This window comes from Lepidochelys olivacea, assembly GCF_965140295.1.
Source record: "Lepidochelys olivacea isolate rLepOli2 genome assembly, chromosome: 2".
NCBI classification, from domain to species: Eukaryota; Metazoa; Chordata; order Testudines; family Cheloniidae; genus Lepidochelys; species Lepidochelys olivacea.
Window position 1 is genome coordinate 2,040,738 of NC_140412.1, and position 11,410 is coordinate 2,052,147.

Here is an 11,410-nt window from a genome sequence, read left to right on the forward strand (position 1 = left end):
CTGGCTCACGTTTCCACCCAAGAAATTTGCAGAGCAGCGACATGGTCCTCCATACACACTTTCACCGCGCATGATGCAATCGCCCAGCAGGCCTGAGACAGCGTGGCCTTTGGTAGAGCCGTGCTCCAATCAGTGGACAGCTCCAACCCCACCTCCTGAACTTGAGCTTGGGAGTCACCTGACTGGAATGGACATGAACAAGCACTCGAAGGAGAAAAACCGGTTACTCACCTTCTCGTAACTGTTCTTCAGGATGTGGTGCTCATGTCCCTCCCAATACCCACCCACCTACCCTGCTGTCTGAGTCGCTGGGAAGAAGGAACTGAGGCGGGTATCAAGTCGGCAGGGCCGTATATTGGGCGCCATGAAGGCATGACTCCAGGGGACGCCCAGGCCAACCCTCCAGATACTGCTAAGGGGAAAATCTTCTGGCTGTCATGTGCAAAGCGCACGTGCACCTGGTTGGAATGGGTGTGAACGTCACATGTCGAAGAACAACAGTTGCAAGAAGGTGAGTAACCATTTTTTCCTGAGAAGATTGGGCTTATTCCATTAGGGCAAAGGCTGTATTAGTGCCCTGCCTTCACAGGACTTCCATACAGCTCCTTGGAGTTGAGTACACAGGCTTACTCAGGAATATCATCGACTTGGCATCTGTGGAGGGTGCTTACTTTGGGATGGCAATTGTCCAATCTCTCTCCAGCTAGAATCCACATTCTTAGTATTGCTGGCTAAATCCCTGCAGATGGGAATATGCAGAAGACAGTAGAAAGTAAAAAGGCAAAAATAAAAAAAAAACCAAGTTTGTTTGACAAGTCCTCTTTTACTGTGAGCTGGTATTAATTATACTGCTTTGGCCCCGAATGTTACAGTACAATGTCTCTACAGCCTCTCTTTGTAAATGAAGAACCTCTTCCAGTTAAGGTCTTTGTTTCACATCCAGAAAATCTAAATTTAAATTTATTGTCCAGAATAAATATAAGAGGCTATTCAGGCTCATTGCTTTCTCTCTTAGGGTTTTCTCTGGCGCATCACCAGGGTATCGCTGCACCTTTGTCCTTCTTCTGAGGCCTTGTCTATGCCACAGAGTTTTGTCGACGCAAGTTATGCCAACATACACCACCGCTTTAATTAAACTGCTGTTTTGTGGCAACACTATGTTCCCTGTGTCGGCAGAGTACATCCACACTAGCAGCTCTTGCATTGAGACAGAGAGCAGTGCTTTGTGGGTAGCTATCCCACTGTGCAACTGGCCGCAGGATGCTTTGAGAAGGATTTTCAGTGCTTCATGGGGCAGGTACACCATCACATGGGGCAGGTTTCTCAATCCCATCCTTCCATGGGCATCCTATTAGGTTGCCAGCTGCTTTTCATCTGAAGTGGGGGACAGGAGCGGGGGAGTGTGTGTGATGGGGCGGGGGGGAAGAGAGAGACAGTGCGTGTGTTGGGGGAGAGTGAGTGTCAGCATGTGGTCTCTTTTAAGTTCAGAGAGCAGCCAGAAGCAACTAATCCTGAGGCAGAGGGAGGGGGATACACCACCCGCCATCAACCCCAGCTCTGCACAGCAGTGTCTCTCCCGCCCTCCACCCTACCTACCTGCCACTGTGTTCCTAGTGCAGAGGAGAGCAGGATTCCACATTAATGATTCTGAGATTCCCTCTGAATTCTCCCACAGCCTCGTCTGCCTACAGACCAAGATGATCTACCCCTCCCCTGTAGTCTAGGCAGGAGTGTGTTTGCTGCTGTAGTGCTCAAGGGGGCCTTAGCTATGTGAGCTCTGTACACTGAGGAATTTCCACAGTTCCTGGAGCTTTGGAAGGGGAGGAGCACATGCCTGTGTAGCTGGATGCAGGGCTGTGGAGTTCAAAATAGTGAGCAGACTGGTCACGGTGGGCACTGTGGGATCCTTCCTGGAGGCCAGGTGAACACAGTGTCTACCCTGACGCTTCATAACTCTAACTTTGCCACAAAAATCTCTACGCCTCTCGTCAAGGTGGTTTTCGGCAAAACGAGAGTTTTGCCGCCAAAAGTTTCACTGTAGTGTGTACCCCTCCACTGTTTTGCCGACAAAACTGTGTAGTGTAGACAAGGCCTATGTTTCCAGTGGGTATCAAATTAGCGGTGATGTGACCTCTATTTTAATCTCTCTCAGCCTTCTGCTGTTTAAATACCCCTCCTTGATATTTTTTTCTCTAATTCAGCCAACACATTCCTGGCAGACTGGTAGTCTCAGCCAGACAGTCCATGGCAAGTCACCTGCAGAACGCAAGCAGAGAGTGTGCACCTGCGTTTTACGAGTTGAATACAACCTCCTTTCCAGGAATGTCCATGTCTGAGGCACCATCCAGTTCTCATGTAAGCAGCCTGCTAGGAGAGTGTTACAGCTGTTGTGGGGGGGCAATGACAGTCCCATCAGCTGGGCTGTGGTTTTCATGGGAGTTATGCAACTGGAACCTTGTGCAGTACTATGAACACTGACTTTGGTCTGGAGGATTTCATCCTTAACTAGGAACATAGTTCCATGCATCTTTACTGCTGAGAGCATCTTATGCCTTCCCACATGAGAGCTTCGTTTCCTTGTCAGAGCCCTGGGCATCCCTTCTATTTTATAACACCACCTTGAGGGCTTTCTCTTTCCTTGCAAACATAGGTCCCAGCCCTCTCTGATTTATTGGAGTCTGATAGGCCATAGTTGAGCAGCTAATTAAAAATGAACCACTTCTGTGGTGGCTGGTAAAGAGAAGGGTGAGAGACATGGGAGCTCATATAGTTGGGTGTATACTGAACTTTAACTCTTGTTTATTTCCTCAGGTAACTGTGAAGGATGAAAGCGATCTGTTTACCATTCCAAGTGCAGCTGGTAAGCAAAGGCAACTGTTAATGGTTACTGTGTCCTTGCTAGGCAAGGGACACCCAAAATGTGCCCAACCAGGAACTTCACCACCTTTGCAGCCTACAGTCAATTAAGAGATGCAGCCTGTGGGGCATACATATCTCAGCATGTCTGCTCTGATCAAGGCAAACTATATTGGACTTGTCATCTCTGTGAGCCTTGCTTCCATATTGATAAGGGTGGTTGCATTCTGAATCTTAACTGGCTTGTTGCCTTCTCAGTGATCTATTTCAGAGGACCCCACTCTGTTTCTGAATGTGTTTGGTTAGGTGTATGGACGAGTGTGTGGTTCTTTGAGTGACGGTCCCTATGTGCGCGTGTGCTCCATGTGCCTGAGACTGGAAAATTCTTACTAGCAGCATCCATTGGTCTGTGCCTGCATCTTGTGTGTCCTGGGGCTCCGAATCGAGGGCATAAGGGGAGGTGTGGCTTGACTGCCTCTCAAATTCCTTTCTACAGCTTACGGTCTGAGACCGAACTCCTCATTGTCTGCAGCTTTTGCTACCATTCCTGCTAAAAAAAATCTGGGGGGGGCAAGGGGGTGTAAATAGTTTTCTTAAATAGCTAGTTCTAGTATTTTAGTAGTTAATTTTGTTAGTGTTTTGTGGTCTGTGTTTTCCCCCCATGTCTCTCCTCCATAACATTTAGGGTTCTCAGGATGCCTAAGATCCCAGGCTTTAAATCCTGCATGACCTACCTCTAGCTTTATATTGCCTTGGAGACTCCCACGTTCTCTCCATGTGCAATATTTGCTGTTCACTTTCACCTTGAACATGGCAATCCCATGAATTTCAGCTTCAAAGATACCCTAATGGAGCAGTCAATGAAGCCCCAGTCCAATCCCACGTCCCTCTCTCTCTCTGTCACGCACAAACACAGACCCCCTCGTGCGTCGTCAGCAGTTCCCTAATAATGGCCTTTCAGGCTGACACACTCCAGCTCTGGATCGTCTGATACCAAGCCTGAGAACGCTGACAAGAGACAGGAGGAGGGTAAGATCAAACACCCCATCAGAAACAGGAAAGGTCCGCTCATAAGGCCTCTGAAAAGAGAATCACTTCTCCTCCACCTTCCAAATCACATCCCAGTATTGGTATGTTCGGAGCTCACTGGGACCCAGGGGCTGATCTGTCAATACTGAGGGCCAAGAGCAGCCCTAAGCAGCCAGCTGTGGAAGGGGCAGGACCAGCCCCAGTACTGGAAACAGGAGGGAGTGAGCACCGGCTGCACTGTCGGCACTGCACCACAGCACCAAAAGGGACTTGGTGGTTCCATCGTCTAGCACCCAACTTAAATCACTACTGTCAGCTCCACTGGGAGGTAGCAATCCCTCCCGCTCTCCTTCTGGTAGACCTGGGCTCACTGTCCTGGAGGATCTGGCTTTTATTCCAACACAGAGTTGCTGATACTTGTGGAACCAGTGATCTATAAGGAGATACCCATACCTTTTGAGGCACCATTTGCCAGTATTGTCAATGGCTTTATCCGTGGAGTCTGAAGAATCCTATTCTTCTGGTGAGATAGAGACTGAGTCAGTGTCCCTCTACCTGCTTCAAGAAGCAATGTTTACTCCTGGGGAAATTCTGTGCCTAAAAATTCTGTAACAAAAATTTTAAAATTCTGTGCACGATATTTTCAAATTCTGCATATTTTATTTGTCAAAATAACACAATATAATCACACCAGTTTCAATTATTTTTGGTCATTTATTTCAAAATATTTGTCAACAAGTGTGTTCTGTAACAATACAGACAACAAAAAAGATTCAGAAAATGTTTTTTGGCAAAAAGATTCCTTACTAGGCATATTAATACAGAACTCTGAGTAATAATTGATTTAAACTACAATACAGAACCATATTTCCTGCACCTCCCACAGAAGCAGTGCAAAGTCTGCGGGGAGTAAGGGGTAACGGAGAAGCTGAGGGAGAGGGAAATAATTACTGGGAAGGAGACTGGGTGTGAACTTGGAGGGTTGTCGGGTATGGGTGGGAAAAGTATGGAACAGGTTTTTCGGGGGGGGGGGGGCAAGGAGGGACTGCTAGAGAGTTTTCCCCCATGTAGAGCCTGGCTGACCCCTAGCCTCACCCATTCAGTCAGGCACATGTGTCCCTCCACCCCCACTCAAACACCCACTCCCCCCCATCCACATGTGTCCTTGCACCCCCTGTCCACATGTGTTCCTCCACCTCCACTCAGATACCCACTTTTCCCATCCCCATGGTGCCCTGCACCCCCTCCCCCATCCCCATGTGTCTCTGTGCCCTCACCCAACCACGCCTTGTCCCTGTGTGGCTCTGTACCCCCTCCCCCTGTCCCAATGTGTCTGTGCCCCCACCCAGCCACCCCCTATCCCTATGTAGCTCTGCACCCCATCCCCCATTACCATGTCGCCCTGTGCCTCCACTCCCATTCAGCCCTTGCCCCAGTCTGTCCTCCCACACTAGCCCTTGTGAGCCCCTATCTGACCCCCCGCCCAGCGCCCCATGCTCTGTCTCTCCATAGCTCCTGACCTGGCAGGTGCTGCGAAGAAGGCAGGCTCTTTCTCTTCCCTAGCTGGCTGGGAGTTGCTGCTGTGTTCTATCGCCACAGCACCCTCTGGTGGGCAAAAGATGGAACTGTAGCCACTTTTCAGCAGAAGCTTTTTTCTGCGCAACAAAATTAAAGTATGCACGGCTCATTAATTATGCGCACCTGCAGTGGCGCGGAATTTCCCCAGGAGTAAATTTTTGCCAAGATAGGGGCTCCAGACTCTCCTGGTACCCTCCCCTTTGTCACCACTTCCTTATTATGATCCCATCCCCTGGACATTGGAGTTCCTGGGATCCCTACTGCAGACCGCCTGACTTAAAGGGATCTCTGCAGGCGTCTACACAAGGATCACTGCAAAGGGAGTATCCTCAGCTCCCTCATAAGTACTGTGAGGAAGATCAACCCAAGCAGACAGAATGGCTCAACCCCCATGCAGCACTCTTCCACATTCCCTGATGAGGTGGTGATACCAGCCACATCATCACTACCCAATGACTACAAGCAATTTCAAGGTGTGAATTCCAGAGTCTCTTCAGATTCTTCTGGAGGAAGCCCAGGATTCCACTCACAAGCTTCCGCAGGACCACAAGTGGGAACTACACAACTTGGTGGTACAAAACATCTTCCAGTGGGGATTCCCATTATGGGATCTCTTCATGCCCAAGGACAACAAGAAATGCCCGACCTAATATTCCCAAGCAGCTTGGGGTCACGTTTCCAGAGGGGATTCTTTCCTGGTTCAGTGTTTGGAGCTGCTGATGTATGCCTTCCCACCCCGCCACCCTTTTGCCCTGAGTCCTAAAGAAAATCAAGGAGGACAGTGTGTTGGTGATTCTCATGGCATCCTACCGGCTGAGGCAGTTCTGGTTCACTAGCATCCTTCAGATGTCAGTGTTCCCGGGCATGCATATCCATCCATTTCCAAACCTTCTAACACAGAACAGAGGTAGGATCAACTATCCTAACCCAGCATCCTTCTAACAGCCTGGTATTGGGAAGGATGACGAGCTTAGAGGAATCGTGCTCCAAGGAGCTACAATCCGTACTCCGTAATAGCAGAAAACTCCCCACGAGACAGTGTTGTGGGCCTAAATGGAAGAGATTTTTTGTCCGGTGCCAACTTCGGCACATAACCCCAGAGGATTTGGACATTCCTACTCTTAGACTACCTTCTTTCCCTGAAGAATCTGGGGCTATCTCTGTTTCCAGTGTGTGCATTTGACATCAATTAACGCCTTCCAATTCCTGGTTGACGGCTACTCAGTCTTCACCCAACCTACAACTCGGGGCATGGCTACGCTTGCAGATGTAGAGCGCTTTGAGTTAAAGCCGCCTTGGGAGAGTGCAGTAGGGAAAGCGCTGAAGTCTGTCCACACTGACAGCTTCAAGCGCACTGGCGTGGCCACATTTACGGCTCTTGCAGCGGCATTGGGAGCGGTGCATTATGGGCAGCTATCCCAGCATGCAAGTGACTGCAACGTGCTTTTCAAATTGGGGGGGTGGAGTGTGTTGTGTGTATGTGGGGGGAGAGAGAGTGGGTTTTGGGGGGGCTGAGAGCATGTCAGCATGCTGTCTTGTAAGTTCAGACAGCAGCAGACCCCCCACCCCTCTCTCTCGCACAGCATTCCACAGTAAGGGTTGCTTTGTCTCGGAGTAGATAAGCAGCTGGCTGTCAGAAACTGAGCTTTCAAAGGGCATATCCGCATTCCTACAGTGATTCAAAAACAATGAGAAGAGTGGCCACTTGACCTGAGGGGATTAGGGGACGTTTCCGGAGGCCGATCAGAGCGCAATAATGTTCACACTGATGCCTGGGCGTTTCAGCCAGGGTGTACCAAGTGTTAATCTTCTCGCCTAGGTGGAGAACCAGGAGCACCCTAGTGGACGGGTAGTGAGCTAGGGTGCCTGGGGCTGCTTTAATGCGCCTTAACTCACACGTGTAGCCCAACCCTAAGATTCCTGAAAGGCCTTGCCAGAACTTTTCCTCCAGTATTGAAACCAGCACTGTCTTGGGACCTCAGCTTGGCTTTGTCAACACTCATGAATCCTCTATTTGTACCATTGGCCCCTTGCTCCCTTCTTCACCTGAATATGAAGGTAGCCTTCCTGACTGCAATCACCTCTGCCAGAAGAGTGGGTGAGCTCAGGGCCTTTATGGCAGACTCCCTATGTAGTGCTCCCTAGAGTAAGGTAGTTTTGAGGTTACACCGCAAGTTCATTCCAAAGATTCCCTCTGAATTCCACATTAACCAGGTCATACACCTTTTGGTCTTCTCCCCAAAACCTCACGCCATCAGGGAGGACAGGAAGTTCCACTCTCTGGACGTCCCTCAAGCCATAGCTTTCTACCTACAAAGGTCTGAACCCTCCCAGAAATCTGAGACTCTTGGTTTCCTTTGCTGAGCAGGTGAAAGGAGAAGCAGTTTCCTCTCACAGAGTCTTTCCAAACTGATTTCTGGTTGTGTGCCTTTGCTATGATCTTGCGGGGATGATGACTCGTCAGAGTGAGGGCTCACTTGACCAGAGCCCAGACTGCTTCAGGGCCATCTCTTCAGGATTTTTCCCTCCTGGAGATCTGTACAGTGACAACATGGAACTCTGTGCAAACCTTTACTAGACATTCTGCACTGGTGCAACCCTCTTCTGCGGTTGCGTTCTTCAGTACAGTGGTCCTAGAGTTGATGGTGCAATACAGGTCCTCTCGCCCTCCTCCTTGCTGAATGCTACTTGGGAGTCACCCACAGTGGAATACACACAGGGACCATCACTTGAAGAAAGAACAGTAATGTAAATGACCTGAGTTCTTTGAGATGTGGTTCCTATGTGTATTCCACTACCCACCCTCCTCCTCTCCTGCGTCAGATCCTTTCTCTACCACAAATCACTCTCGGAAGGTATTGGAGAGGCATTCAGTCCACACCACCCCTAAAGCCTTCGGATTGGAGCACAAAGAGATACAGGGCACAGGTGCGGACCAAAGGACGCTACTAGGAAGAATTTTCCAGTCTCAGTTGCACAGAGCACATGTGCACCACAATAGAATACAAATAAGGGCCACACATCTCGAGGAACGTTGGTTACTGTAAAGGTGAGTGATCTTTCTTTTTAAACAGGTCCTTGTTAAGAGGACTTTCAGTAGATGCTCATGTAATAGCAGGACTAGGGTGCGCCTACATTGAGGGGCTGTATGCCATTGTAAGCAGAGCTTTACAAAGCGGAATGCTTGCCTTGAGGGGGAGTAAATCTTCATACTAGCTGCAAGCCAGAGTTTTGTATGGCTCTTCGCAAACTATTGCCAGTCTTAATTATGACATGGCTATCAGGAGGATTGTTCAAGTCTAGGAGCTTTCTATAGCAGCCCCTCATACATGTTAACACCCTGTTTCCCCTCAGCTATCGGTAGCTCCTGCATGTGTTTCACAGGTAGCATTGATCGTGGTAAATGACGGGAGTACTGGGACGTGGGACCCCTTTGGGAACCTTAAGGCTTGTTGAGGGGGAAGGCAGCAGAGAAGAGGAATAACTGGAGGCAGGGAAAGTTGTTTGGCCCCGGAAAGTGAGCTGCATTCTGTCCCTGCACTGCTCCCTGCTGTAGCCAATGCTGGGAGCAGCTCATGTGTACATAGGTTAGGCACAGCTGACTTTTTGTGGACTAGGGAGAGGATAGACAGTTGCCAGATAAGAATTAAAAAAAAAAAAGTAATAAAAAGAGAAAAATACACACAAGGAAGAAGCAAGACAAAAAAGGCGGAGGGGATGGGACGGATAAAGACCCGATGAAAGAGAGAATGGACAGAGGGGAAAGACAGTGTTGTTTTAAAGGGTGCTCCAAGGGGGACCGAACAGAAGAACACACCCAGCCATTAGTGTTTCCCCAATGGGATTCCAGCAAAAGGTTGGGAACCACCAAACGAGAGCACCAAAATGCACAGGTGCCAAAGCAGGACTGGTGTGTCTCAATCTCATGTTTTGTTCTCCTCTTGCATACAATAAAGGTATCCTTCATGGCGGAGCCAAAGAGGGTGTTTGGGGAAAGTGGGAAAATCCAAATGCTCAGGAAGACAACAGTTCTGATGTGGATAAAATGGAGACCAATGGAAACACGCACACTGCAAAAGATTCATGGAGCCCACACTAGTTAGTTATAATTCAAAGACTGTTACCTGACTTGTATACACACAATATATGTACATATATCATTAGTACCAAAAGGCTGTAGAAATAGACTCCTTCCTGTTGAAAAATTATTCTGAAACTGATTGTCATGTAATCTTACACTGATAATTTAACACGATTGACTGAGCGCATTCTGAGCACTGTCTCTGAAGTAGCCTGCTGCATCAGTGCCTCTTTTCAGAACGGAGGAGTTTGCGTACAACAGAAAAGCTGAAGTATCCATTTGGACAATGGTTGGCTGTTTCTTGAAAGAGAAATGAAGTGAGTCAGCTGCATGCAGAAGTGATATTCACGAGACTCCCTCTTTGCTAAGACACTTGACTCTAGAGTGTAGCCAGCAACTCTCTGCCAGTGAAAGCTATTTTGGTAAAGAAAAACTTAGAGTAACAGGCAAAGACTCATCCAAAATGCATAGAGTCAAATGCTAAAACACTGTAGCCTACATATTAATCCAAAGCAATTAATCCAAAGCATCGACCCACTGATTTTTGGAAAGGAAAACAGATTGTGATTTGATCAACAGAAAACTTCTGCAACAATAAAGAACAGCTTCTTGTTGTTCCTTGTAAATTGAGGGGATGGATGAAGTCCAAATTGAGTTAGGATGGTGCTGGAGAATCAGCTTATCCTGCCTGTTATGGAGCTTTTCAAATACAGACAGGTTGTGCTCGAACTTCAGCAGAAGTGGAAAGAAAGTAGGAAAGGTCTAACCTGAAAAGATAATGTGTTTTGTTTACTTAGGGGATTATGCTAATCTACATTAAAACCTCTCCCTGGCCTTCTGGTGAGGTGTAACCAAAACTTCCATGTGGTGAGAGTGAGTTCTTGGAGTTACTGTGTGTCAAGTGTGAGAAATTGCTGAGTTTTGTGTCCTATAAGGACATTGTTTCTGAGAGAGCCTGAAGTCACATTATACTTTTCTGTATCATAAAGCCCTGCAGTGTTACAGTGGCAGTGGATGCAAGTGGGGCTTGATCCACAGCCCACTGAAATCAAGTAGAGACTCTCAATGATTTCAGTGGTCTTTGGAGCTGGTCTCAGTGAAGATGAGAATTTTGTTGAAGAGGAATCTGTGTAGTACAGTTAAATCTTCCTGGATTAACTGTTCAGTTTTGCTTTCTCTAAATATTCCCAGTTCTGATTAGGTTCATAATGGAGTCTTTGCTGAACAGAGCTATGGAGCACAGTGATCTGTTTAATAGTATTGCCCCCACCCTTTGTGTTTTCACTGTCTTGTTTCTCCTTTTTAATGTGTTTCCATCCTTTCCTTGCAATGCTGCCTCACTGCAGGATGAGTAGTGCAGCCTGCTGCTAAATTTGCAAGTGCTGTAAGAATTTTTATGCTGTTGGGCAGGGTTGTTTTTTGTTTTGTTTTTAACTGAATGCAGGACGCTTTGAGGTAAAGCAGATAAACTACTAGGATGTCAGAGACCCAGCCTGACTGAAAATGTCTCTCGGTGCATCACTTCAGCTGACAAACTGTTTTTGCCTTATACCAATATGATGATTTGTAGCATTGCTTGAATCATGCATTGTATTTGTGCCTTTTTGTGTTTATAAAATAAAAATACTTGATATTCTTCCAAAATAAAGTATACAGGTATTGGTGGTTGTACGTGTGTGTGTGTAGAGGAGGTGGGGACATGTTACATACTGAGAGTGGCTGTCACTGCATCTATTCTTAATCCATCCTCCTTCCCCACCACTGGCTCCATTTTCCCATCCTTGGTACCCTCACCGTTCTACAGTTCCCACCATCCCTACCTGCTCCTCTTCCCCTCTCTCCTTTCCTTCCACTAGCACAGACCAA

General features: G+C 47.8%; 1 protein-coding gene across 3 annotated transcripts in view; it reads left to right on the forward strand.

Annotated features, from left to right (window-relative positions):
- The window catches only part of LOC311516072 (uncharacterized protein), a 109,188-nt gene extending 97,997 nt beyond the window's left edge, over window positions 1–11,191 (forward strand). For all 3 annotated transcript variants that reach the window (XM_084619715.1, XM_084619717.1, XM_084619716.1), the window contains exons 28-30: window positions 2,202–2,355; window positions 2,812–2,860; window positions 9,420–11,191. In XM_084619715.1, the coding sequence (XP_084475841.1) occupies window positions 2,202–2,355; window positions 2,812–2,860; window positions 9,420–9,562 (346 nt within the window). In that variant the 3' untranslated portion in view covers window positions 9,563–11,191. The remainder of the gene's footprint in view (window positions 1–2,201; window positions 2,356–2,811; window positions 2,861–9,419) is intronic.
- Window positions 11,192–11,410: the final 219 nt, after the last annotated feature.